This window comes from Xenopus tropicalis, chromosome 7 (assembly GCF_000004195.4).
Source record: "Xenopus tropicalis strain Nigerian chromosome 7, UCB_Xtro_10.0, whole genome shotgun sequence".
Classification (NCBI taxonomy): domain Eukaryota; kingdom Metazoa; phylum Chordata; class Amphibia; order Anura; family Pipidae; genus Xenopus; species Xenopus tropicalis.
This window is the reverse complement of record NC_030683.2, coordinates 73065111-73088077: the sequence shown is the minus strand read 5'-3', so window position 1 is coordinate 73088077 and position 22967 is coordinate 73065111. Positions and strand designations below refer to the sequence as shown.

Sequence of the window (22967 nt, the reverse complement as noted above, 5' to 3'; positions counted from 1 at the left end):
CTCATACATGCACCAAACAAGCAGATCTTTCACCAATAAGCCCACTTTAAAGGATCATAATAGGTGGCAATGATGGCTGTCAGGAGAGGAAAGGGCCAAATTAGCATCTTAAAACAGCCCGTGTATGGCCCTCTTTACTTGAAGGCTCTTCTGCAAAGTTCTTTCATTCAAAACACAAGTCATTCAGACATCCCAAAGGAAAAAAATCATTTTTTTGGCAGTTTTTCTACCTACAGGCAGAAGAGGCAAACCTTAAATTTACAATGCAATTTGGAATAATGAAGACATTTAAATGCAGTTTTACTTTTACTCCTAAGAACAAAATGCTTGTTATTTGCTATGTGATCCCTACCGACTGACGTTTCCTCTTCTCCCGATGCCTTCTTAAAAGCAGCTTCAGGTCATGGTTAGTAAATTCCTGTTTATCTATGACAAATTAAATTCAGAATAAGAATTTTTTAAGCCTTACTAAAATAAAAACTCGCAAGAAAAAAAAATATATAAAAAGGAATGGTTAAAATGAAAAAGAAAACTTTACCAGCAGTTTTCATGTCCTGTGTAGAAAGTGTTGGTATAACTCTAAGAGGGACAGCAACACTTGGACAGTGTGTGGGAGATTCTGGAAGCCAGGAACTCAAATCTAAATAATTGAAAAGAAAAATGGGGAAAACTGCTATTGACATTTTAAGTTAATTGTGAGATTATCACTGGCAGGTTTTATTACTATATTTAGATGCATAAAATAAAGGCCTTTTGTTGTTTTCTCTGGAAAAGAGGCACTTGCGAGGGGACATGATTACTCTGTACAAATACATTAGAGGGGATTATAGGCAGATAAGGGGTGTTATTTTTTTCCATAAAAACAATCAATGCACCAGAGGTCACCCCTATAGATTAGAGGAACAGAGTTTCCATTTGAAGCAGCGTAGGTGGTTTTTTATGGTGAGGGCAGTGAGGTTGGGGAATGCCCTTCCTAGTGATGTGGTAATGGCAGATTCTGTTTATGCCTTTAAGAGGGGCCTGGATAAGTTCTTGAACAAGCATAATATTCAAGGCTATTGTGATACTAATATCTACAGTTAGTATTAATATTTGTATATATAGTTATCTATGTGTTGGTATAGATTGGTAAGTATAGGTTGTGTGTTCTGGGTTTACTTGGAAGGGTTGAACTTGATGGACTCTAGTCCTTTTTCAACTCTATGTAACTATGTAACTCTGCTCCAGAAAAAAAAGCCCACTGCCAGCAGACTTAGCTCTATTCTTATAGAATAAAGTGCTTCTGCATCACAAGTAATCAAAAGGTTATTCGTAACCCTGAAGTTTTATTAACAGGTCTAATGAATCACACACATGACTTTAATAACATTACAAATTTCTGTAGGAAACAGTTTACAAATACACATGCCTTTTCACCTAGACTACCAATACCCACAACAACCAGTCAACCAGAAGGGTTTTGTAGCCTGTTGTGGACAGGCTAGGCAAATTAGGACCTGCTACTGTTAAGAAATTGCTTTCCTTTGTGGTGATGATCCCTGCAGTGCACACCTCATTGACAAATATGTCCAGTTGCCTCTTATTTTATTCACTGAACCGAGAGCAGTGAGGCGAGTATAAACTGAAAAGTTAACAATCTCATGGCAGAAAGAGGGTCTGCACTGGCGAGGGCCCCTGGTGGTCTATGCCAGTGGGAATGATTGGCTGACACAAAGGCTTTGGATTTGATATTCAGTATTAGAGCAGGGATAGCAAGGTGACTAGCAAAGTGGCACATTCCAAGATTCTTTGGTCATTCCTAAGGTGTACATGACAGGGAGCTGTACTGTCTTGAACTACACACACACACACAGAAGGTATTAGTTGCATAGTTTATTCTTACAAACTATAAAGCTGCCAGTTCTGCTCCATGTGGCTGTCTCAAACCATCTTAAATAGCAGTTAACGCAATAAGAAAGAATTAAGAAGGCACTTAGGACATAGAAAGGCAAACACTACGTACAGGGGTTTTGTTACAATGTAGGTCACATGACCTAGTAAAAACCCTGTCAAAGCAGTATTGGAGCTCACAGTTTAGGTAATAAGCAAATGCATTGGCTAGCTAGCAGGTGAGGATATTATTAGCAGGCAGATTAAGAAAGCCCCAGTAACAGTGGAAAGAGAAAAACTTAAATATAAAGTCTGTACTTGGCTAGCCATGAGAAACAGCTGGTGTAGTCTAACTCCTCATTAAAAGAGGATTTGGATTTGTCTGTTTCATGTCTAGTGTGTCATAGAGATGCCTTAAAAGAGCTTTGACATCATCTGGCTGCTTGGCGGTTGATTCCTCATCTGACTGAGAACCACTGGATTGCGATGAGCCACTTTCACTAGAGTCTGAGTCAGAGACTGATTCGGACTGGGAAGATAAGGGGGCTGAAGTGGCTTGAGCTTTAGTACTGGATTGTAGTTTAGGCCTGTGTTGCTTAGGAAGTGATAGGGCAAAAACTGCCTGCTGGATAGAAGTATTAAAGTATTAATATGATTCAGAAACTGAGAGAATTCTCAGGCAGAAGATTAATAGTTGGGCTAGACAGGCCCGGAGAAAATTGGGGAGGACTGGACAAGTCCTGTGTGGAATGGATTAGTGCAGTAGTGGTAAGTGAGCAAGCATGAGTAGTGTCTGTATCAGACTCAATACCTTGCTGCAGTTTGCCATGTTAAGTAATTTAGGAAGGGAAGGATCCCATTTCTTGGGTCTCTTTTTAGAATGTTTGGATGGTTTCTACTAAGGTAGAGTAGCTTCATCCTGCTGTGAAGACCGGTCCTCTATTAAGTCTAAATGCTTCTTGGAATGTGCCATTATACAGAGTATTTAGGCTGTGGAATGTATTGGTTTATCAGCTTGCCAGAATATATAACAGTAGGTCCCAACCAGCCAGGGACTGAGCAGTGTAGTTGCTGTGTACCGTTGCGTTCATCTCCTGCAGAGCGCGCAGTGTGATGACGTCACTTCCTTGCGCCGTCAGTGAGGGAGACGCCGAGAAGTGGTGAGGCGAGTGCGCTGATAGAAGCACATATAGCTTTTTCTAAACCCGCCGGTACTCCTGATGTGGAGCGTGCCACAGAGGGGCTCAACGCCAGGAGCGGGTAGAGTATGTAGCGGAGCGGCGCACCCGGAAGGGGGTGGGGACTTACCTGTGTCAAACACTCTGTGATTGGAAGTGGAGCGACACATCCGAAGGGGGCTCACTCTTAGCAGGTGTATACCTGGCTTGGTGGGGAAACGGATCGCACACCAGTGGGGTTAGAATTACATATTCTTTCATATTAAAGAAAAGTTTTGGGCTTACATTATTATTGATGCAAGAATTTAGTCATTTTTTATGATTTGTCCTGTGTATTGTAAAATGGATTTTACCTTTGTAGAGGAAGCACCATCGGACAGGTCTTTCTTATATTGGTCAATTCAATTAAGTGCAAATACAATGCAAATTAATAATGCTCAGTGCTAGATATCTAAAATCCCCATATGTTTGTCAGGAAGTTTATTAAAAAATGAAGTGAAAGTAAATTTGCTGAAATGGACACAGCTGGTGTGAAAACAGTTTCTCTATCACAAAGGGTATTTCATGCAGGTGTTTCTTAAATTAGCATGAGTTGTGCATCTAAACAGCGACAACCAATGTGACGTGAATTATTATTATCTTAACCATTATAAGAAGATTGTAATAGAATCCTTCTTGGCAATTGGTAATGGTAATCTTAGCAACATGCGTACAAAATGGTATGTGATAAAACTAACCTTCTACACATTGAACTGTAATTATTGCTTAAATCTGGATACATATAGACTTGAATACAATTGTCCAGATTGTAACACAGTAATGCATCCATTGACTTTTGTTGCAGCCACACCTCGCTCTGCATTGTTATTTGGGTTGCACAGAAATCAAGCTCAGGTGCATACCCTGACCTCATAAGCAGGGAAAGCTGGTAGACAGTACCTGAAGTACCATCCAGCATCTTGCAGAAGAATAAAATATACCACCACATATGGGGTTATGCCTGAATGACTTATTGTGATACAGAATATTCTGTGTTTCAGTGGCAGACTTGTTCTATTAGAGTTTCTGCATTCCAGTGCATTGTCTTGAATGTTCCTCTTTTCGTGACATGTAGCTTATACTGTTGTGAAAAAGACAGTAGCAGGTAGTCTGTGCTAAATATGCACACATTTTCTTTCTTCCTCTGAAGTCCTCTGCTGCACCATAAATATAATTGCCAAAGCACAAATGTATGAAGGCATAAAGTTAAATCATTAACTACAAAGCAAGTTTTTATTGGGATGGGTTACACAACATATTTTGGGTCAAAGCCACGGGTTGCCTTAAACCAGGGGTCCCTAAACTTTTTCACCTGTGAGCCACATTCAAAAGAGCCGCTGGGAGCAACATCCAAGGGGTTGGTGAGCAAATGTTTAGAAACATTTGTAATTAAAAAAATGCTCTATTAATAGTAATCTTACAGAAAGCATGTTGATCTGTGTTGCTATACAAAGAGCAGCCCTATAAAAAAAAAACCACTCATTAAAATGTGCTACTTTTTGTCTTCCAATACTGGCAAGAGAAAGCACAATCTGCAGAAATCCCCTTTGTTTTTGACCGATCAGTGTATTTTCTTCCATAGTTCATATATACTATAGTTCTTTAGCACTGGTGATGTAAACACCAATTCTTGCAGCTGAATCAGGTTTATGCTTAGTGAAGTTATTTTTTTTTTTTTTTTAGATAAGTTGACATGGAGTCTCTTGACTCCATGCTCACAGACCCTCTGGAGCTGGGACCTTGTGTGGAAAGCAATGGAACTGGTATCATGGAAGAATGCATGCTGGGAGGAACTAGGGTCAGTCTTCCTGAAGACCTCTTAGAGGATGTAAGCCATTATTTCCATAATACTCTCTCTTAGACCACTTTTTATCTCATAGGAATAATATTATGCTGAAATTTATTTGTTTAAAATATTTTTCTTTACTATTTTGGTATGATTCTACTTTTGTATTTATTCCCTTTTTATATTTTAACAATTTTATCATTGCCCTTTTTTACAGCCAGACTTATTTTTCGAAGTGGTCAGTAGGGATACCTGGAAGAATGTTCTGTCTGATTCACAGCGTGAGCACCTCAAGCAGTTTTTGCCTGTCTTTCCGGATGACAATGCTAATCAACAAGAAAAAATTATCCAGTCTCTATTCAGAGGGGACAATTTCCGCTTTGGTAACCCACTGCACATTGCTCAGAAACTTTTTCGTGGTAAGCATTTCTTAGGTATATTATATTTTATAGTTTTTATTTAGTGCAGTGTATGTAACCCAGGAGAACAAAATAGTAACAGATACAGTAGGACAAAAAAATGGGGAGTGAGGATTGGGATGACAAACTTTGAAATTTCATCAATTTACCTGTGCAACCACAAGCCAGTCCTCTAAATCTTCCTTATTCTATGTGCACTCTGCTGTAAAGTCACAATTTGTTTTGAGAGCTTGCTTATACATTTTTTCTGTTTCCAGATGGGCACTTTAACCCAGAGGTTGTAAAGTATCGACAGCTTTGCCTCAAGTCCCAGTACAAGCGCTACCTGACTTCTCAGCAACAGTATTTCCACAAGTTACTTAAGCAGATATTAGCATCTCGAAAGGTAAGTCTACATGCTCAGTTGTAGCTGGTATCCTTTTGCATTTAGTAGTTATTTTTTCTTGCATTTCTTTTTACCTGTTATATGTGCCTGTGGAAAATTGTTTCAACATTCTGTGAACTATAAGTGACTTGTAGCTGCTACTATTGATGTCAGTATTTGGAATTATCGATTTTTGAAGCAGCAAGTATGGTGTTCCAAATGGCTGGGTTCTAAACACATAAGGAGATCTGTAAACAGTAGGCTTAAATATTGAAGACCATATAACTATTCTTTACTGTTGTCTGCATCTTGCTAAAAAGTGAAAACCACCATTTCAAAATTTTAATTGTAAAAAAATGATATATTACAGACCAAATCACATCATCTGAACTAATTCATTTGTGAAAAATCAAGGCAATAGTTTACTCTTGTGAAAGGCTAAATATTTTTAATCAAGAACAAATTCCCCCCACAAATTTTGAATCTACCATGCTCAGAATCAAATGCTACATAAATGTAGGTGATTTTACTCCTCCTATAGTATTGGACCATGTCTGGCCTTATATACAAAAACTGGAAAATGGTGGGAAGGCACTGTTCCAAGTAGCCTAGACTCTTCCCTTTCAACTTTGGCTGAACAAAGTAATGGTAAAACCTAGTGAATTATTTATTTATTTTTTCTAATCCCAACATAGATTTTTAAGACTTTATCACTAGACCTTATTCATGCAACTATATAACATGTTTCATATTGTCTTAAGGAGCTACTAGACCTTGCTAGAAAAAATGGACCTGACCAAGTGTTGAAAAAGAAGCCATCCTCTTTAAGGAACACCCCTGAGGAGAGAGAAACAAGAGCACAGTGCCGTTACCTTAAAATTCTGAGAGAGGTGAAAGATGAGTGTGGGGATGGCACTTTGTCTTCTGAAGAAGAAGGTGAGAATGGGGATTACATTAACAAATTATAGATGAACAATAATTATTGTAAACATAATTCAAACACCAAGTAAATAGTACAAACCCAGATGAATGACAAATGCAGGGGAATAAAGTCCTTTTTACTGGAGTTTTTGAACATAGGTTTTAACAAGATTTGATAACTGCTATATTTGTATCTATATATGTTCAATAGAAACTTTGCATACCGTAACTGTTTGAGTAATACAAAACATCATTACACACTTCTCATTTTGCAAAGTTTGTATTTTTGTCAAAAAAACATGATGCAGTGTACAGCTAGGAAAAAAGAAAAATTGATTTTAGGTTTCATAGAGTAGTACACTTCATGATATTATAGGTGAGTATTTCATCGCGAAAAACACATGCCTTGCAAAGACTTTTAGGATGTATTCAAGGTCAGAAATGTGGCCTGTTCAGCTGCACAGCAGCCCTCCAAGACCTCATGCAAAATTGTTTTATATTGAAGGACATGTCAACCCCCCCCCAAAAATTTTTTTGTCTAAAAAAGGAAACATTGTAAGCAACTTCCATTATGTGTTCATTACAAATTTTTATGTTAATCAGCTGGCTTGTGTTACATTGTTTCAAAAGTCTGAGCCACCAGGGAAAAGAATGGAAAGGGACCGATTTTGCTAGCAGTTAACATATACAGATAACTTAATAATAAAATAGAAATAATATATAAATAATATATAGATAATAAAAAAAGAAACTATTTGAAAAATTGTAATGAATGCGTAATGCAGTAGAGGAGCCAGTGGGCCAAGTCCCACCCAATAGCTTCACTGTTGCCTCAGCTCCAACTACACAGTGGTTGGCACAGGATATGGTGCTTAAAGGGTTACACACGATAAATGTAAACAAGGCACCTGGGCCAGATGGAATACACCCTCGGGTACTGAGAGAGCTAGGGGCAGAATTGCAGTGGCCCTTTTTTCTGATATTTTCAGACTCTCTTTCATCAGGTATGGTACCTAGGGATTGGAAGAAGGCGAATGTCATTCCCATATTTAAAAAGGGAGTAAGATCTCAGCCTGGCAATTATAGGCCTGTAAGTTTGACATCCGTGGTGGGCAAGTTATTTGAAGGCTTGTTAGGGATCACATTCAAAATTATGTAGTGGAGAATGCCATTATGAGCAGTAATCAGCATGGCTTTATGAAGGACAGGTCATGTCAGACCAATTTAATTGCTTTTTATGATGAGGTAAGTAAGAAGCTGGACAGTGGGGATGCAGTAGATATAATCTATTTGGATTTTGCCAAAGCATTTGATACCGTTCCCCACAAACGACTGCTTTCTAAGCTAAGGTCTATTGGTCTTAGTGAGGTCGTTTGCACATGGATAGAAAACTGGCTACAGGATCGGGTACAGAGGGTGGTTGTTAATGGTACATTCTCTACTTGGAATAAGGTCCTCAGTGGGGTCCCTCAGGGTTCTGTACTGGGTCCACTTTTGTTTAATTTGTTCATAAATGACTTAGGGGAGGGTATTATGAGTAATGTATCAGTGTTTGCAGATGACACAAAACTCTGCAGACCAGTCAATTCTATCCAGGATGTGACATCCCTGCAGCAGGATCTTGACCAACTGGCAATCTGGGCAGCTAAGTGGCAGATGAGATTTAATGTGGTTAAATGTAAGGTCATGCACCTGGGATGTAAAAATATGCAAGCCCCGTATACCCTTAATGGGACTGCACTAGGCAAATCCATAATGGAGAAGGACCTTGGAGTCCTTGTAGATAATAAACGTGGCTGTAGCAAGCAATGCCAGGCAGCAGCTGCAAGGGCAAACAAGGTTTTGAGTTGTATTAAAAGGGGTATAGATTAATGGGAGGAAGGGGTTATTCTTCCCCTTTACAGAGCGCTGGTAAGGCCCCATCTAGAATATGCTGTTCAGTTTTGGTCTCCAGTGCTCAAACGGGACATTATTGAGTTAGAGAGGGTCCAGAGAAGGGCAACTAAGCTGGTAAAGGGTATGGAAAGTCTCCGTTATGAAGAAAGACTGGCCAAGTTGGGTCTGTTTACACTGGAGAAGAGGCGCATAAGAGGTGACATGATAACTATGTATAAATATATAAAGGGATCATATAATAACCTTTCTAATGTTTTATTTACCAGTAGGTCCTTCCAACGGACACGAGGGCACCCACTTCGTTTAGAGGAAGGGAGGTTCCATTTAAATATTCGGAAAGGATTTTTTACAGTGAGAGCTGTGAAGTTGTGGAATTCCCTCCCCGAATCAGTCGTGCTGGCTGATACATTATATAACTTTAAGAAGGGGCTGGATGGATTCTTAGCAAGTGAGGGAATACAGGGTTATGGGAGATAGCTCTTAGTACTAGTTGATCCAGGGACTGGTCCGATTGCCATCTTGGAGTCAGGAAGGAATTTTTTCCCCTCTGCGGCAAATTAGAGAGGCTTCAGATGGGGTTTTTTTGCCTTCCTCTGGATCAACTAGTAGTTAGGCAGGTTATATATAGGCATTTGGTTGAACTTGATGGACGTGTGTCTTTTTTCAACCCAACTTACTATGTTACTATGTAGATTTGCTTAGAATATTTTTTGTGGACATGCCTTTAAAATTGTTTATAAAAAAAAAAAAAAAATCCGTTTTTAATGAGCTTCCTATTAGATAAAAATACTGGTGTGTGTCGGTTACACTGCAAATTATACACTTCACTGGACATGGTAAATGAACCGTCATGCCAAAAAATGAAAATGTATTAAAGTAAATAAAATAAAATATAATGTACTGCCACCCTGCACTGATAATCGTTGCATGTTTTTATTCAAGCCAAAAACAAAAGGCGACTGGTTACATTGCTCATATTACAAAAAATGCCTGTGAAATACCTGTTTGGGACGGTGCTCAAGTTATATACTATACCCAAAAACCTTTACTTGTAGCCCAAATAGAAACATAGAGCCCAAATGGAGCCTCAATTCAGCACTCTCCAGGTTTCCACCATAAAAATACTTTCATTTGTAAACTACCATTAAAAGTAACGTTATATAATAGATCAATAACAACTCATTAGGAGAATGAATTACCACTACCACTACCAAGTGCAACTATTGTCCAGTATCCACTTTGTGCAAAGCAATTACTGCTACTCTACACTTGGCAAATGAGCACACCAATATTTTAGGTTCAATGTTTCTGTTTGTGCCTCATGTAAAGGTTTTAGAATAGCTGTATGTATGCTTCAGAAACCGTAGTATAGTTTATATACATAAACTGCTGTGTAGCCATGGGGATAGCTATTCAAGCTGGAGAAAAGGCACAGGTTATATAGCAGATGAAAATTGCAATGGTGGAGAATGCAATGGTGTTTTACACTGCTTATGTTATCTGAAATGTCACTGCCACTGTCTGCCACTTAACAATAGTCTTTTTAAAACATGCAACTTTTACTAGTGCAGGGCAATAATACATTATCTTTTAATTCATATTATACACTTTCATTTTTTGGTGTTACTGTTTCTTTAAGCTTAGGGAGGGGGAACTGTTGTAGAGAAAATTACAGTTGTAGTAACATTGCCTAACAACTTCCTTTTATCTTTGTTTTTGCTAACGTCATTGGGTTCTGCACAATTTTACTAGACCCTTACCGTAACCTTACTTGCATCATGTTCTATGACCTGCGGCCCTAAATTATTAACTATAAACTCATATACAAAATTCTCTTGTGCAGCCATACATTTCTATTTTATTTTGTGATACTTTCAACCCTTCATTGTTTCTTAGTATATTAGTAATGCAAATATTTTTCTGCATAATTTGTGGCCTGTGTAGGTCTCTAAATGTATATGTTTGTGCATTCTTTAAAAGGCCTTTATTTTATGCATCTAAATATAGTAATAAAACCTGCCAGTGATAATCTCACAATTAACTTAAAATGTCAATAGCAGTTTTCCCCATTTTTCTTTTCAATTATTTAGATTTGAGTTCCTGGCTTCCAGAATCTCCCACACACTGTCCAAGTGTTGCTGTCCCTCTTAGAGTTATACCAACACTTTCTACACAGGACATGAAAACTGCTGGTAAAATTTTCTTTTTCATTTTAACCATTCCTTTTTATATATTTTTTTTTTCTTGCGAGTTTTTATTTTAGTAAGGCTTAAAAAATTCTTATTCTGAATTTAATTTGTCATAGATAAACAGGAATTTACTAACCATGACCTGAAGCTGCTTTTAAGAAGGCATCGGGAGAAGAGGAAACGTCAGTCGGTAGGGATCACATAGCAAATAACAAGCATTTTGTTCTTAGGAGTTAGGCATTAAAATGTAAAAGTAAAACTGCATTTAAATGTCTTCATTATTCCAAATTGCATTGTAAATTTAAGGTTTGCCTCTTCTGCCTGTAGGTAGAAAAACTGCCAAAAAAATGATTTTTTTCCTTAGGGATGTCTGAATGACTTGTGTTTTGAATGAAAGAACTTTGCAGAAGAGCCTTCAAGTAAAGAGGGCCATACACGGGCTGTTTTAAGATGCTAATTTGGCCCTTTCCTCTCCTGACAGCCATCATTGCCACCTATTATGATCCTTTAAAGTGGGCTTATTGGTGAAAGATCTGCTTGTTTGGTGCATGTATGAGCACCTAACCTAAAAAGGATTCTCATTCTAACACTTTGGTGGTGGTGGCAGTGAAATCTTATGGGTAATGCCTGAAATGTTGCTCCTTTGCTGCCAGTAGGGAATCGTAAGAGATCTTTCAAAGACATTTCTTTTTTTGTGCTGCCTTTATTCCATGTGAGATTTTGCCATTTTTTTTTTTTTTTTTTTTTTTTTTTGCAATATCTTACCAGTGCTGAATCTTTCACTATTGTAAACAAAAATGTTATTTTACATATTTACTTGTACCTCTCCTCAGTAAATATAAAAAAGAACTTATTGAACTGAAATAGCAAAGTATGGAAAGGGCCTCTCTCTTTTAAGATACTGGGAAGATAATTTGTACAACTATTTTGGTCTAAATTTTGTGCGATAAAGATTGCTATGCTCTTTCATTTATAGCAGTATGTTTTCTGTGCAGGATCATCCTGACCTCATAACAGATAATTTATCAATGAATGATATAATGACAAGAGTAAACGCTGGCAGGAAAGGGTCACTTGCAGGTAAGAATTTACTTTTTTTTTTATTTTAAATTCCTTTATATGCATGCCTATTTTAGTTTTAAACCTAAACACATCAAATAATCATATAAGTATCTTTTTGTATGCCTATGAATTGTGATTGCACACTGGACACTTTCCTTGCTCCAGTCCTCCTCAAATTGATCACAGATAACTGATCCTGTCATGCACATGCCTCTCTTCTAGCACTCTTTGACCTGGCAACAATGAAAAAACGAGTGAAAGAGAAAGATGACAAGAAGAAAAAAAAGCTTAAAACTATTAAAACAGAGGTGGAAGATTACCCTGACATGCCTGATGAAGCTGACATTATGCCTGCCGTTCTGCCTCCTGAGACACCTCAAGTAACTTTGACTGCTGTGAAGGAAGAGTGAGTTGCCATAATTTGAGTAAAAAAAGGTTTATATACATGTATTTTTATTAGTACTGTTTTAATGCACTAAACAAATTAATCTACAGCCGCCAAGTTGAAATGATATCACCCCCCTGCCCGCAGCCGATCAGCAGAAGGTAGCAAGATTGCAGCTCCCAGTAGATATTTGAATAGCACTCAATAGTAAGAAATACAAGTCTGGCTTGGGACTCCTCCAGTTACATGGGAGTAGGAGAAACAAAAGGTTACCTGAAAGCAGTTCTCATGTGTAGGGCTAGCTCCTTCTGAAAGCTTAGACTCGGGCACGATACACTGAGATGACTGCCTACACACCAATATTAAAAAAAAAAATTTTGTTGGTTATAGAAATTTTTTTTAAATGGTGGAGTGAATTATTTGTTATGTAAACAGTGTAGTTTAGAAATAAAACTTATACCATAAAAATCACGACAGTATCCCTTTAACTTGGAGCACCATTGCTTTAAGAGTATTACAATTTTTTTTTTTAAGTTTAAAAATACCCAGAATGGATTTAAAGCATAATAAAGATTGAGGAAAGGGTGCTAGCTTAATTTTACAGAGAAAAAGAAGAGTGTTTAAAATCAGGATCTGGAAATTAACATATTTTTATGTTTGTATAATGGGTTTATACTTAAATAGTAAGAGAGATCTTGGTTGGAAAAGAAGAGGGCATGGTTAAACTGTGTAGTTGGCCTTTAAGTGGACCTCCTTCTGAAATCATGTCTCTTGAAGAATTTTGCAGCATTAGGGTTTTCAACTGGCCAGTGATCATACAGCATTCACTGTTTCCAGTTTGCTTTTGTGGATTGGAAAGCAGGTTGTTAGAGCACACCTAATACTATTCTGTGATTGCCCCACACATGTAATTAAGGTTTAGATTTGGTCATTCTTTGCAGTTTATACTGGAATATTTTTTAACTGGCATTATGGGGAGGTTGCCTGACACTTGTCAGCACAGAGCCATAGACCAGCATATTTTTCCTTCTCAAGTTGAATTCTAGAAACGATATGCCTTATTTTTTCCCATTTGTTTACTAGTTTTATTTAACATAGTATTTGGTTTGCTTGAATAGTGTTTTAAATTAAATTGTTTTAATCTTTCTGCAGACCATTAGAAGATGTGAAACCTCCACTTCCATTTAATGAAATCTCAGCATGTTTTTTCTGTCTTCTCCTGGATATTCTTACAATGGAAGGGCCCTGTAGCCTCCCACTGGTATGAGCAGTTGGTTGCTTATAAAAGTTTGTGCAAATGTGTTTGGGTTTGGTTGCATCTGTTTATTTTAAACCTGATCATTTTACCTTTTGTTAATCATTCTGTGAGTTGTATTCTGTTTTTGTCTTGTAGCTTGAAGACAAGGTATCTGATTGGCAGTCCTTACCAGCTAGTACATTAAATAGCTGGTTCTCAGTAGCTCCAAATTGGTGTGATTTGGTGCACCCTGCTCTCATCTACTTGAGTGGGGAGTGCAAAGGTGAGTTTGCTGGAAGAAATAAGAGGAGTGTGAAATGTTACCTTTACAGATTTCAGCTGAAACTTGCTTGTAAAGACGCAAGCATTATCTACTTTTTAACACATGCTAACCTGTAACTCTAATTGCTTAATTACCCTGTCCCATCACTCCTCATTTTTTCACCATCTTTCCCCAGCTTCCCAGGCATTCCCTGTGGCTTTTCTTTCTGCCGAAAGGGCAAGGGATACCTGGGAAGCTGGGGTATCGCTCCAACTTGCAGCTCAGCAGTAAAGTGTGACTAAAGTTCATCAGAGCAGAGATCACATGGCTGTGGAACCCTGGGAATCAAAGAATATGGCTAGCCCCATGGGAAATTTAAAAATTAAATGTAAAAACAGATTTCAATGCAGGATTTTGCTGGAGAAGCTCTATTAACTAATGTGTTTTGGAAAAAAGCATGTTTTGACAGTATTCTTTTAAACACAAACGACTGCTTTCTAAGCTAAGGTCTATTGGTCTTAGTGAAGTCGTTTGCACATGGATAGAAAACTGGCTACAGGATCGGGTACAGAGGGTGGTTGTTAATGGTACATTCTCTACTTGGAATAAGGTCCTCAGTGGGGTCCCTCAGGGTTCTGTACTGGGTCCACTTTTGTTTAATTTGTTCATAAATGACTTAGGGGAGGGTATTATGAGTAATGTATCAGTGTTTGCAGATGACACAAAACTCTGCAGACCAGTCAATTCTATCCAGGATGTGACATCCCTGCAGCAGGATCTTGACCAACTGGCAATCTGGGCAGCTAAGTGGCAGATGAGATTTAATGTGGATAAATGTAAGGTCATGCACCTGGGATGTAAAAATATGCAAGCCCCGTATACCCTTAATGGGACTGCACTAGGCAAATCCATAATGGAGAAGGACCTTGGAGTCCTTGTAGATAATAAACGTGGCTGTAGCAAGCAATGCCAGGCAGCAGCTGCAAGGGCAAACAAGGTCGTGCTGGCTGATACATTATATAACTTTAAGAAGGGGCTGGATGGATTCTTAGCAAGTGAGGGAATACAGGGTTATGGGAGATAGCTCTTAGTACTAGTTGATCCAGGGACTGGTCCGATTGCCATCTTGGAGTCAGGAAGGAATTTTTTCCCCTCTGCGGCAAATTAGAGAGGCTTCAGATGGGGTTTTTTTGCCTTCCTCTGGATCAACTAGTAGTTAGGCAGGTTATATATAGGCATTATGGTTGAACTTGATGGACATATGTCTTTTTTCAACCCAACTTACTATGTTACTATGTTACTATGTTACAGGAATTCCAAAACCCTTTGACTGAAAAGTTTACTTACATTTAGGTATGAATTACTTAGCCAAGTTTATATTTTTTGTATAAATATTGTTTTTGTTTTGTTTGTAGTTGCTTCTTCCAGTTTTACTCCATTTGTTGAGTTTAGAGAGAAAACTCAGCAATGGAAGTGCGTTGGTAAGTACTACAATTTGTATACGTTGAGCTCATGTTTGAGTATTGTGTCCTGTTCAGTGAAAAAAAATTACTCTATTTTTATATCTGCTAAGTGAGTTGATTGTAAAAATCTTAACTTATTGCTTTTAGAAATACTAAGGGGCTAATTTATTAGAGAGTGAAATTAGATTTTAATTCAGTCAGCAAATTGTTATCAGGTGGCGGTCAAAAACATTAAAATGGTAAATTGAGCAGGAGAACACAGGTGAGGTGGCATATGTCAGTACAGATGAGAGCATGGGAGGAAAGGGATACAAACAGGGCAAGAGCACAAACTAAGAGAGACCCAGTACACACACATAATAGAATAGGGAAGTGAAGGAAAGAAGGAAAATTGGTCTGAGATTTGAGAATGTTAAAGGTGTGGTTTACCTACAGGTTAACGGAGTATGTAATAGAATGTCCTATTTTTAGCAAGTTTCCAATTGGTCTTAGTTTTTTATAGTTTTTGAATTATTATTTGCCTTCCTCGTCTGACTCTTTCTAGGTTCCAAATGGACCCCAGCAGCCAAAAAACTATTTCTCTGTGAAGCTACAATGTTATTGTTACTTTGTATTACTTCTCTTTCTATTTAGGCCCTCCTTTATTCATATTACTGTCTTATTTCTGGTTGCTAGGTTAAATTGGACCCTAGCAACCTGATAGCTGCTCTAATTCCAAACTGGAGAACTGATGGGAAAAAAAGCTAAATAATTTAAAAACTCCAAATAATAAAACTGAAGACCAGTTACAAATATACCTCATAGCACTCTCTACATCATACTTAATTTAAATGGGAACAACCCCTTTTAAAAATAATACTGCAGAAATAATAAAAAGATTCAGCATTATTTTGTTTTCTACAAAATAGTAAACATACTTTTTCTAAATGGGTTAATGTTTTTTTGCAGTGTCCTCTAGTGACTCTGAGAAAGAACTAGTGGCTCATTTTCACCTCTGGCTGGAAACAAAGGATCAGATATATAGCAAGGTTTGGATTATTTCTTACTTTATCTGTGTGTAGTTTTGTGCAGCTTGCATAATATCTCCTGAAGTCTAATATCCCATTAAATTTTTACGTCTAGTAACCTTGCTTTAGCTTTGTTTGGTAAAAACAAAGCTGAACACTGTATTATGACCAATTTTATCAGTATATTTAGATGCATTTTATATATATATAGTTACATAGTTACATAGGGTTGAAAAAAGACCATTGTCCATCAAGTTCAACCCATCCGAGTAAACCCAGCACACAACCTATACTAACCAATCTATACACTCACATACATAAACTATATATATACAACCAGTAATACTAACTGTAGATATTAGTATCACAATAGCCTTGGATATTCTGCTTGTTCAAAAACTCATCCAGGCCCCTCTTAAAGGCATTAACAGAGTCTGCCATTACCACATCACTAGGAAGTGCATTCCACAGCCTCACTGCCCTCACCGTGAAAAACCACCTACGCTGCTTCAAATGGAAGCTCTGTTCCTCTAATCTAAAGGGGTGACCTCTGGTGCACTGATTGTTTTTATGGGAAAAAAAGAACATCCCCCAACTGCCTATAATCCCCTCTAATGTACTTGTACAGAGTAATCATGTCCCCTCGCAAGCGCCTCTTTTCCAGAGAAAACAACCCCAACCTCGACAGTCTAACCTCATAGCTTAAATCTTCCATCCCCTTTACCAGTTTAGTTGCACGTGTCTGCACTCTCTCCAGCTCATTAATATCCTTCTTAAGGACTGGAGCCCAAAACTGCTCTGCATACTCAAGGTGAGGCCTTACCAGGGACCTATAAAGAGGCAAAAATATGTTCTCATCCCTTGAGTCAATGCCCTTTTTTATACAAGACAGCACTTTATTTGCTGTAGTAGCCATATATATATATAGATTATTAAACTTTTATAAGTTATTTTCAACTCATGCTAGTGCACCATGACATGTATATGTATGACCTAGTAACTGCTTCATGACATTAAGACTGCATCATTCCCTTTATCTTCCCAAAAATGAATTCCTATAGAAAAGCAATGCTTGTTTACATTGGCATTGTCCTTCAGAACAGTGATTTGTGCAAATTATCTGTTATTTCACAGATTGTGTTTTGTTCACTGGCTGTAAGTGTGATGAACAACAACAATAATTTTGCCCTAGTCATATTTATTTCTAAATTTCTGTATGACTGTTGCTGTAAAAAATGTTCTTTGCATTTTAGGAAAATGAAGATTGCATTGATGCAAGCACTCCCATTCCAAGGGTGTAAGTAGAAGCTACTATATCTATTTATAATTATTTTGAAATAAAATATAATACAAATACAAAGTTGTAAAGAATTTAATAGCTAGCTCATTTTATTTGAGAGTTAAATTTAGTTGCAAGCTAGTTATTTGCCTATGATTATTAACCAAACAAATACAAGTTCAATCTATTTTCTGTAATTTTTTTATGATGTTGGGAATGCTGTATTCATTCTCATCATAGTGACTTCAGAAGCATGGAATTATATTAATTTAATGGAATTTATTGCCCAGTATCTTACCTTTAATAAACCTTTAAGCAATGCATTATTTACACTTTCAGGAGGACTGATTACATTGTACGACCAAGCTCTGGAGAAGAGAAACATGTTTTTCAGGAGCAGGTGAACAAAGCCCTTTCTAATATGATTTCTAGGGGTTGGTCAGGGTAAAATTACATTTAATCAGGAACTTTCTCAAGTGTATCTGACGAGCTTTCTTAGCAAGGCATGCAATTTTCTTTCAGTCATTAAAGAAAGTTGAGAGTATATGTGATGCTATTCTCACAAGTTTATTCAAAATTGTAATTGTAATAATTCTATATGTAAACAAATAGTTTTATGAATTTTAATTTGGATGCAGGTGTGTTTATCCCAACAAATCCCATAATTTAATTAGACATTTCACTTAAGTATAGTGCATACCCAACTACAATTAGTATTTTTAACCCACTTGAACTGGTTTAAGATCCTCCAATTAGCTTCTTTACACCTAGAACCTAGCCAAGAGGCACCTTCCTTTGTAACAGCAAGTAACTCTTGCCAGGCTTTGCTGTCCTAAAGCATTCACTATTATATAGAAATAACTCCTAGTAACTGATGTTTAGAAGTAATTAAAACCGTATAGGTAATAATAGGGGGACTTTTTAGTTTGTCACACTTGTTCATAATGGTTGCTCTGCGCTTTCTCAGGAGCGACACAGGTACATTCAGCCTCATAAGGCCTTCACGTTTCGTATGCATGGATTTGAATCTGTTGTGGGACCTGTCAAAGGGGTTTTTGACAAAGAGACATCTCTAAACAAAGCTCGAGAACACTCACTGCTGCGTTCAGATCGTCCAGCTTATGTTACTATTCTCTCCCTTGGTAAGGATATGTTATTTATTAACAGTTGTGCTTTAGCTAAGTTTTTTTTATTTATAATGATGCAATAAAGGTGAGAGAGCGCTTAATAACTGAAAAATAAGAGATAAAAAAATCAATAATAATTATATTTTTTACAATAATAAAGGTAGCTAAAATGGATCATAAATGTACTAACTGTGTACATTTATTCCACATCAATGTTTAGATCTTTAAAATTCTAGTTTTATCCTGGGATGTATTTTAAGCACCTGCACAGTTCTAAAGCTAGGCACACTGAATCGGTTATTTCTAAAAGATAGAAGCTTGTTATCAGCAGATGACCTCAGTAAACTCTTAGTGCCAAGTGTCTTCTGTAATGCCCTTATCTATCTTCCATGCCAAATTACTGGCACTTTACAATTGAATTATTATGTTAAGGGCAATAGTCAAAGCCAACTGATACTGCCTGTCTTACTTTGGAACTCATAAGGGTACCTTAAAGCACTTGCACATCCCTGTGTAATAAGCACAAGCATGACATAAAATACCTGTCATGGAGGCATCTATGCACACAATGACACACAGATGCTAGGAGTATTTCATAAAATTGTTTTTAGTATGACTGTGCTGATCTAGAACACTTAAATTTAATTATTTTTCTGCATTTGTATCATTTGCATTTTTGTTTGGAGCTTTTTGGTCTTGGAAAGGGCTTAATGCCCTAGTAAACAGGCAGCAGAAGTTGCCCTGCACTGGTTAAAGTTGTGTGTTCCCTTCAAATCCCTACTATAGTTTATATAAACAAAGCTGCTGTGTAGCCATGGGGGTAGCTATTCAAATTGGAAAATACGAGAAAAGACACCGGTTACATAGCAAGCAGAAAACATATACACTCTGTAGAATACAATGGCAATCTACAGAGCATATCTGTTATGTAATGTGTGCCTCCTTTTTTTTCCAGCTCGAATGTATATCCCCATGGCTACACAGCAGCTTCTTGATAAGTAAACATGAAACTTTTACCGGTGCAGATTAACAGTACTTTATATTTTAATTACTTAATTTTTTTGTGTTACTGTTCCTTTGATATTATAATAATATATTTCTATGTTGATTGAAAGAACACAACATACAAGGCTTTTCATCACTGCTAAAGCACAGCAATTTTAAAACTATATGAAGATAGTGTCTGCTTTTGTGAACAAACCAAAGAACTACTGGCTAGGAAGCTGACCCTATTGGCCATCCAAGCCTGTCACTGCCTTGAATGAGGATCCTGTTTATGTTTAGGTCTAAATCTGTAACTAAGCTTATGTCATTGTGGCTTATTTTATTATTTTATTTATTAAAGAAAATACAAACATTCCTTAAACCTAAGTTTAAACAAAAGACAAAAAGGAGGACAATAATGTTATGATTTATGATAGCTCAGATGGCCTTCAGACTAGTGAAACCACTATGCACTGGGCTTATTTCTACAGCAGAGAAGTACTTTATTATAACTTTTATTTGTGAAATATGACATTGTATCTTGTATTTTTTTATCATTGCAGTTTAAATTTATAAGGAGTTGGAGTCGGTACATTTTTGCTGACTCCAGGTACCCAAAATTGCTTACAACTCCATAGCTCTGCTCTGAAGGAAACCATAGACATGTGCACAACATACAAACTCCTTGCAGACAGTGCCCTGGAATTGTTGTAAGATAGCAATGCAAAACACTCTGCTACCATGCTGCTGATAGTTAATTAGCACGGGAGATGAATAGTATAGGACCTGAACTTATAGAAATATAAGCAGTAATAAATAAGTAACAAAGACTTTTGCTTTCCAGGATCCAGTACTAGCCATCTAGTACGGGAAAATTGTCTTGATTAGGGCAATCTATAACATATAAGAGAATTTCCCCTTTAGAAATAAGCATTGATGTTGTGAAAAATATCTACATACAAGTACCACATGATGTTTTACCACAAAGTATGTTTTACCACAGTATGAGCATCTAGGCCCCTCATCAGAAACTTTGGGGCCCTGCAAAAGTTATTTATATTGGGGGTCCCCCATGAACACACCTGTTGTGCATGCAATATAAACAGCTCATGTTACTCTATAAAAAACAGTTCATATAAAGAGTTTCACTGATTATCTGTTTATCGAGGTCAGTGGAGTTTGACCTACATTTAATTCCTTCCCACCTTTCCCTGCTCTGTGCTGTCAGTTTTTGCATATGTAACGTAAACTGTAAGTTTAGGGGCCTAATGATATTGCTGTGGGGCCTAATAACTAGTACTAGTCTTTAATAAAAATGATTCATGTGCTAATAAGTCAGTATTTAATTGGGGGGGTTAGTAGCAATTGTATGTAAGTTTCTTTGAAAGTAAGTTTTTGCATAAGTTAAGCGTAGGGGCCCAATGATGTTACTGTGGGGTCCATTAACCAGTCATTTCCACTGCTGGAAAGTTCATGTTGAAGACACTGTTATAATTCATTAAATGGATCTGAATATAAACATAAACAATATAATAAGCAGTTCATATAAATAGTTAAAATTAATCATTAATGTGTTAATAAGTCAGTCAGTTCATTGGGGCAATTGCATTTAACTTAATTTTCTTTAATTCACTGGTGGTCAGTGGAGTTTGTCCCTGCAAAGCTTGTCTTTTTCTTAATACACTAGTTACTTAAGTTTCTAGGCAAATTCCATAGTTTTGTAGACGGTGTTTGCGAAAGTTACATAAATTGTGTACGTTTCGGCATAACCTACACAGTTTGCATAACTTTCACAACTCAACTGGGCCCCCACACCAAAAAAAACTTCACGGGACCTGGTACAACTGTACCCCCTTCTTATGCCCTGATGAGCCTTGCCTATTATAGTGACCTGTGGTGCTGTAATTTGAAATGAAAGTGATACAACAAGCACAAAAGGTAGTGGTAACATAACATTGATGTAGTAGTTGATCTCCAAACTAAAACTTGAATATAAAACTGTTATGTGATTTTTATTTTCCACCAGTTCGGGATGCTGCTGCTCGTCTGCCAAATGGTGAAGGAACACGTGCAGAAATCTGTGAGCTACTGAAAGATTCCCAGTTTCTTGCACCTGATGTTACCAGTGCTCAGGTAAGAATAACCATATCTAGCTCTCAGAAAAGTGTAGCAAAATATTTTTTAAAACAACATAGGTTAGGAACCACATGCCCACTTATTGCCTTTTACTTTGTTCTGTGTAGCTTTGGCAGATGTTGAAATTGAGAGGAGAAGCATCTCCCTCCAACGTCCTGTCAGATCCACAAAGCAATAGATTGATTATATACTTCCTTGCTCCCACTGGTTAGATAACAAGGTTCACCAGTAGTGTGATCAGCTTCAAGCAGATCAGTTTGTAATTGATTTTTGTTTCCTAAATCTTTGTGAAGATAATATAATGCAGAACTTTTTATTTAGCTTTTATTTTATATAGTTTTTGGAAGAAAAGGATTTCTAACATCAAAAACTATTATTAATCATAAATATGATCTGACATACTATTTATACCTATCCTATACATGTACAAATCTTTTTTAGAAGTTGTTCTGCCTTTTATGGTAGCTTGGTAGTTTGTAATCAGCTAATGCCAGCCAGCTGCAGGTAAACAGTTGAAGATTCAGTGGTTGCCAAGGGTTACAGCCAAGGTGCAAATTTGGGCAGTTTTGATACATGAGCTTTACAGTCTGTCTTATCGTCATGTAATGAAACGTGCTGCAAAGTATACAGCGGTGACGGTGTCTTCTGCTTAGAAATCCTGAAATTTCTGAGAGGGGGTTCATCTGTCATCAATACATGTGCTTTAGGCAGTGCATTTCCCATACAGTTCTTTAGAAGCTGTGACAGTTAGGTTGGGGGGCATATTGACCACCCTGTTTTTAGCCTGATTATATTGCTTGTCTAAATCCTTCTTGTATCAGAGGCATTGCAGACAGACTGCACTTCTGAAAATTAAGCACTAGTTCTTAAACATGTGCCATATTTATGTAAAAGTTCCTGTTGTTTTTTGTCTGCAATGCCTCTGATACAAGAAGGGCCATATTTATTAATATTTGTGTGCTTTCAGGGAAATACACTTATCACTGACTTCTGAGGCATCTTAAGATATTATATGAAGTCATTTTTTTTTTTTAATAATTGTTGGTGCAAACACAGTCCCATATGTAATAATGGCAAATTTATAAATGCTTTTAGGACACTTTCACTTCTTGTTGTTACTAATTATTACCTCTATGGCAGAGTGTATTTTAAACAATCATTGTTCCACTTGATCAGTTAAGTCTTAATTTTCCTTTGATTAGGTTAACACAGTTGTGAGTGGTGCTCTGGACAGGCTGCACTATGAGAAAGATCCCTGTGTGAAGTATGACATTGGACGCAAGCTGTGGATTTACCTTCATCGAGATCGCAGCGAAGAGGAGTTTGGTAAGAACAAATTAAACTTAGGTTCTTCAGAGATATAA

At 37.2% G+C, this 22967-nt stretch overlaps 1 protein-coding gene and 1 long non-coding RNA gene across 8 annotated transcripts in view; one reads left to right on the top strand and one right to left on the bottom strand.

Moving 5' to 3' along the window:
- nfrkb (nuclear factor related to kappaB binding protein) overlaps window positions 1-22967 on the top strand; it is a 45887-nt gene that overhangs the window by 8438 nt on the left and 14482 nt on the right. The window contains exons 1-18 of one of the 6 annotated variants that reach the window (XM_031904945.1): window positions 2937-3029; window positions 4770-4914; window positions 5090-5291; window positions 5549-5676; window positions 6417-6591; window positions 10563-10664; window positions 10778-10851; window positions 11657-11741; window positions 11946-12129; window positions 13261-13369; window positions 13502-13628; window positions 15023-15088; window positions 16019-16098; window positions 17331-17374; window positions 17696-17756; window positions 18324-18498; window positions 21494-21600; window positions 22806-22929. In XM_031904945.1, coding sequence (XP_031760805.1) covers window positions 4780-4914; window positions 5090-5291; window positions 5549-5676; window positions 6417-6591; window positions 10563-10664; window positions 10778-10851; window positions 11657-11741; window positions 11946-12129; window positions 13261-13369; window positions 13502-13628; window positions 15023-15088; window positions 16019-16098; window positions 17331-17374; window positions 17696-17756; window positions 18324-18498; window positions 21494-21600; window positions 22806-22929 — 1978 coding nt within the window. In that variant the 5' untranslated portion in view covers window positions 2937-3029; window positions 4770-4779. 6 annotated transcript variants of the gene reach the window in all.
- Window positions 342-2967, bottom strand: LOC116412091. Of its 2 annotated transcripts, none has more exons than XR_004223545.1 (3): window positions 2949-2967; window positions 539-640; window positions 342-426 (listed from the first exon to the last, which is right to left on the bottom strand). It is a non-coding gene; the product is annotated as an uncharacterized LOC116412091 (long non-coding RNA). The 2 variants fall into 2 exon arrangements; XR_004223544.1 differs by lacking the exon at window positions 2949-2967 and adding an exon at window positions 2681-2817.